The 6,000-nt window shown below is 50.5% G+C and overlaps 1 protein-coding gene across 4 annotated transcripts in view; it reads left to right on the forward strand.

Annotated features, from left to right (window-relative positions):
• phactr2 (phosphatase and actin regulator 2) overlaps positions 1 to 6,000 on the forward strand; it is a 143,240-nt gene that overhangs the window by 117,004 nt on the left and 20,236 nt on the right. For all 4 annotated transcript variants that reach the window (XM_063055435.1, XM_063055433.1, XM_063055434.1 and 1 more), the window contains one exon: positions 1,955 to 2,111. In XM_063055435.1, the coding sequence (XP_062911505.1) occupies positions 1,955 to 2,111 (157 nt within the window). The remainder of the gene's footprint in view (positions 1 to 1,954; positions 2,112 to 6,000) is intronic.

The raw sequence follows: 6,000 nt of genomic DNA on the forward strand, positions 1-6,000 counted from the left end.
AAGTTTCTCGAAAGTCCCACATCTCATGCAGACGGGAGAAGGAAGAAAACTCTCCCTGCCATACCCGACCACAGTCCGACTCTGAGTTGTCAGAAAACTTCGAGCCTCCGACCAGCCCTCCGATACCGAGCACTGAGCACCATCTCTGCCGAGCGCTTCAACCCCAGCCCCGGCCGCCAGCAGCAGGCAAAGCCAGGGATTTGGGGCCTTCCCTCCGGAGATTCTCGATTGCACAGTAGCAATGGCAGCGAACTGGGCATTTCAGAAGTTTCTCCCAGATGTTCCTCCGTGCTCTCACGGCTGTCTCCATCAAATCAGAATTGTGCACGGCATCCTACTTACAAATACGATATCATTTCACCGGAGAGGCTACGCGTGCTACGTCGCGCCGCCATCTTCTCCTCCCGCCAAGAGAGGAAATCAGGTGGCAGAGGGGGAGAAGCTGTTCCTGAATTGTAGAGTGTGTGGCTTCAGGCTCCTGTACCTCCTTGCCGATGGTAGCAATGGAAGAGGGTGTGTGTGTCCGTAATGTTGGACGCTGCCTTTCTGAGGCATCGCTCCTTGAAGATGTCCTGGTTACTAGAGGCGGTACCCATGATGGAGATGACTAATTTCACATTTCTCTGCAGTTTATTTCAATCCCGTGCAGTAATTCCCCCACCTCCCCCCCATAACAGACGGTGATGCAGACAGTTGGAGTGTTCTCCACAGTACGGTGGGACAATGCAACACGTAAAAAACACTGTAGATTACAATAAGAAATATAAAATAAAATAAATATGTTGTGCAACACCGTGAGGTGGTGATCATCGGTTCATGGGCTGTTCAAAAATCTGATGGCAGAGGGGAAAAAGCTGTTCCCGAAACGTGGAGTGTGTGTCATCAGACTCCTGTACCACCTCCTTGATGATGACAATGAGTAGAGGGCGTGCCCTGGGTGGTGAGGGTCCTAATTATGGGTGCCATCTTCTTCAGCAATTGCCTTTTGAAAATTACTATAGGCTACAATAATTTTAGACAGATAGATAGAGAGAGACAGACAGAGAGGGAGAGTGAGACGGGGAGAGAGTGAGTAAGAGTGCTAGATATTGCAAAGGACAATTAATGACGCCGTGTTCATGGACTGTTGAAAAATATGATAGTGGAAGGGAAGAAGTTGTTCCTAAATCACTGAGTCTTTAGGATCCTGTAACAACCAACCAGCTGGCACAGGTTTTTGTGCCCCGCTAGTTACGCCGTTGGTTGTGCCTGAACTCTGAGTGAGGAGGTATGGGTGGGTTGCAGTCTGTACACCCATGTGCTGAATTAATCCCGTCCCCGCCACTCCACCCCCCACCTGCCTTACCCGTTTACCCGTCTCGAGTGAATTAATCCCGTCCCTCCTTACCCGTTTACCCGGCCCGAGTGAATTAATCCCGTCCCTGCCACTCCACCCCCCACCCGCCTTAGCTTACCCGGCCCGAGTGAATTAATCCCGTCCCTGCTTTACCCGCTTACCCAGCCCGAGTGAATTAATCCCGTCCCTGCCTCTCCACCCCCCCACCCGCCTTACCCATTTACCCGGCCCGAGTGAATTAATCCCGTCCCTGCTTTACCCGCTTACTCAGCCCGAGTGAATTAATCCCGTCCCTGCCTTACCCGCTTACCCAGCCCGAGTGAATTAATCCCGTCCCTCCTTACCCGTTTACCCAGCCCGAGTGAATTAATCCCGTCCCTGCCTCTCCACCCCCCCACCTGCCTTACCCGCTTACCCGGCCCGAGTGAATTAATCCCGTCCCTGCCACTCCACCCCCCCACCCGCCTTACCCGCTTACCCGGCCCGAGTGAATTAATCCCGTCCCTGCCTTACCCGCTTACCCGGCTCGAGTGATTTCTGCACTGAGGCCCTGCCTTCCCCCACCCGCCCGGGCCCAGGTTTGGCTAATCCCAGGTTTGTGATCTGCCACCCCGCCAGGTGCGCTAGCCATCAAGATCCGGCGGAGGGACACGCTCGCCAGCAAACTCCGCCAGCGGCCAAGCAAGCAGGAGCTGGAGGAGAAGAACATTCTGCCCCGCACATCCAGTGAGGAGTGGACCGAGCTGCGACAACAGATCGGGAACAAGCTCATCAGGTAGGCCATCTTGTTTGGAATATTGTGCTCAGTTCAGGCCACCTCCATGCATCACAGGCACCAGCCTACCCCGACCCAGAATACCTCTTGTAACTGATAAAGTGTGCGTGCTCTTCTACTGCTGTAGCCCGTTCACTTCATGGTTTGACGAGTTGTGCGTGCAGAGATGCTCTTCTGCACATCACTGCTGTAACGCGTGGTGATTTGAGTTACTGTCACCTTCCTGTCAGCTTGAACCAGTCTGGCTGTTCTCCTCTGACCTCTCTCATTAACGAGGTGTTTTCTCCCACAGAACTGCTGCTTGCTAAATGTTTTTTTTGTCTGGTGTATCCTCTGTGAGCTCTAGAGACTGTTGTGTGAGCAAATCCCAGGAGATCAGCAGTTCCTTAGATACTCAAACCACCCCATCTGGCACCAACAATCATTCCACCCATGGTCAAAGTCACTTAGATCACATTTCTTCCCATTCTGATGTTTTGTCTGAACAGCAACTGAACCTCTTGACCATGTCTGCATGCTTTTATGCATTGAGTGCTGCCACATGATTGGCTGATCAGATATTTGCATTAATGAGCAGGTGTACAGGTGTTTCTAATAAAGTGGCCACTGAGTGGAAATACAGAAAGGTGCTGGGAAAAGGCCATCAACATCATGAAGGATCTCACCCACCCTGCTCCCGGACCTTTTGTCCCACTCCCATCAGGGAGGAGGCTATGTTAGCATCCATCTTTCCCCAAAGCCGTCAGGCTGATGAACACCTCGCCCCATTAACACACCCACTACCGTTAGATATACAAGAGAAAATCCAGGCAACACACACAAAATGCTGGAGGAACTCAGCAGGCCAGGCAGCGTCTATGGAAAAGGGTACAGTTGCCATTTTGGGCCGAGACCCTTCAGCAGGACGGATAACTTATCTTGTGTCACGTTATGTACAACCATGTTTAAACACAAGTAAAACTAATCTCTGTCCCTTTAGCATTTTTTAAATCTCACACATGAAATGTGTCATTTGTATCAACGACCATCACAGTCCAAAGATGCGTTGGGTCCAGCCCAGGACTGTCGCCACACTTCTAGTACCAATTGAGCATGCCCACAACTCACTAACCTAACTTTACGCCTTTGGACTGTGGGAGGAAACCAGGGCACCTGGAGGAAACCCACACAGTCACGGGGAGAACATGAAAACTCCTTACAGACAATGGCAGGAATCAAACCCTTATCTTACTTTCCCCCAAGCCATCAGACTGAGTAACACCTCCAGCCATTAAACCGCTCCCCCCCAATCTTATAGTTCAAGTTTAATTGTCATTCAACCATACATAAGAATATCTCCCCGGGCGGTGGCAGCAGGCTAGAGGAGGACCTGGTCTGTGTGACAACCGAGACCGTGCAGCTCCCCCGCCATCGTTCACTCCAGTGAGCTGGACTTGCAGAATTCCACATTCCCAATGTCCAGCAGGGCCTTGCGATCACCAGAAAAATGCTGGCTCTCTAATACTACCATACCACCCCAGCCAATCTTAAAAAGAACCTAACTGGAATAATAACAGAATTTAAATGTTTAACTCCAACACCTATTAAAGGCCCCAATGGCATGGTCTCAAATAGCCTCTGGCAACCAGTGTCCAGCTCCTGGCCTTCATGTGTAGCTTAGCTACTAAGCCCAACGGAACCATTTCTACTGACAGGAAAAGGGGCAAAGACGGGTTACTGGCACCTTATAACCAGTCACTTTGGGCAGATGAGGCTCGTCAGCTGTGGTTGGCAGCTCAGCTAGGAGAAGGAAAACTCTGATCTCAAACCTCTGCTGCCTTGCAGCTTTACCCAGTCATGGGGAAGGCTTCCGGAGTAAACCCCGAGGGAAAGGCCCGGAGCTGGAGTCCCAAAGGCAGTCCTATGTTGAGTTCAATGTTGACTGGCAACTCCTGCAACACTGCTGGTGCCAACCTGTGTCGGTCTCTGCCGTTCCTTTGAGTCCATCAGCTGCTTGAAGAGGAGGAGCCTCTCCGTACCATACTTCCCTGGCTTGCATGCCGGCTTGCGTCTCACATAGACAGCCGGGAGGCAACATCCATAGTTAACCCTGACCAACTGAGGCGTCAAAATTCAGTTAAATTTGACTCAGAGGTCCACACCCTCCCATTTCCCTTGGGGATTACATTGCATCTGGGCCTCGCTGGCTTCCTTTGCCTGGCTTCTCAGAGGGATCTGTAACTTCTTGAAAGTGGCATCACAGGTAGATAGGGTCAGCGAGAGCTTTTGGAACACTGGCCTTCATAAATCAAAGTATTGAGCACAGGAGATGGAATGTTATGTTGAAGTTGCATGACACACTGGCGAGGCCTAATTTGGTGTATTGTGTGCAGTTTTGGTCACCTACGTACAGGAAAGATATCAATAAGATTGAAAATATGCAGAGAAAATTTACAAGGACATTGCCAGGACTTGAGGACCTGAGTTATTGGTACACTTTGAATAGGTTAGGACTTTATTCCACGGAGTGTAGAAGAGTGAGAGCAAATTTGATAGAGGGATACAAAATTATGAGGGGTATTGATAGGGTTAATGCAGGCTTTTTCCAGCGAGGATGGGTAAGACTAAAACTAGAGGTCATAAGGGTGAAAGGTGTAATATTTAAGGGGAACGTGAAGGGGAAACTTCTTCACTCAGAGGGTGGTGAGAGTGTGGGATGAGCAGCTGTTGAAAGTGGTGGCTAGATATGGGTTCAATTTCAACATTTAGGAGGAGTAAAGAGTGTTGTGGTCTATGTGCCGGTCGATGGGACTAGGCTGAGTAATAGTTCAGCACGGACTAGATGGGCTGAAGGGCCTGTTTATGTTCTGCAGTGTTGCATGACTCTGGGATTTGTACTGGGAGAATATTTCTATCCACCCTCACTAAGGATAAAGACGGGGCAGCGATTTGACGCGATACTTGAGAAAACAGAGCCATCCCTCTGCCTGACTTGCCGAGATCCTCCAGCTCTCTGTGTGTTTTGCTCAAGATTTTCCGCATCTGCAGAATCTCTTGTGTTTTTGAGAAGCAGCCGAGTTAAGTGAACTGAATGGAGCCTCAGCCCCCGCCCACTGACACTCATCACTGCGACGCCACCGGACAAATAAAGGGTGCCTTTGTGCGAGGATTTTGATCGAGGTGTCAAGCATTTAGCAAGCGTCAGGGACTGATTGACTGCTAACATCTCCATTGTAACAGGTTCAATGACATGTGAACGCGTCATCCCCGCTGCTCTGTTCATATGCATGAGAGAGAGTGTGAGAGACTGTCAGCCCGGCTGCTTCAATGCCACTCGACACCCTTCCACCGGCACAGGCAGCTTCCTGTCGCTACCCACACAGTCTGTCTGACTCCCCCCACCCCCACCCCCCGCTTCCGAGTGCAGGACGGGGCAGGGCTGTGTGTCCCACCCTCAATACCGCTACTGCACCACGGTGGAGGGCAAAGGTGATGGGCCACATGAAACCAGGTCTCCAACAGACATTCAGTGGCTTTGTGTGTGTCTGTGTCTGACTGTGTGTGTAAGTCTGTGTGTCTGTGTCTGACTGTAAGTATGTGTGTCTGTGTGTAAGTGTGTGTGTGTCTGTGTATGTAAGTGTGTGTGTCTGTGTGTGTAAGTGTGTGTGTCTGTGTGTAAGTGTGTGTGTGTGTAAGCGTGTGTGTCTGTGTGTAAGTGTGTGTGTGTGTGTGTCTGACTGTGTGTAAGTATGTGTGTCTGTGTATGTAAGTGTGTGTGTGTGTAAGTGTGTCTGTGTCTGACTGTGTATGTGTGTCTGTGTGTAAGTGTGTGCGTCTGTGTGTCTGTGTAAGTGTGTGTGTCTGCGTCTGACTGTGTATGTAAGTGTGGGTGTCTGTCTGACTGTGTATA

This window comes from Mobula hypostoma, chromosome 8 (assembly GCF_963921235.1).
Source record: "Mobula hypostoma chromosome 8, sMobHyp1.1, whole genome shotgun sequence".
NCBI lineage: Eukaryota > Metazoa > Chordata > Chondrichthyes > Myliobatiformes > Myliobatidae > Mobula > Mobula hypostoma.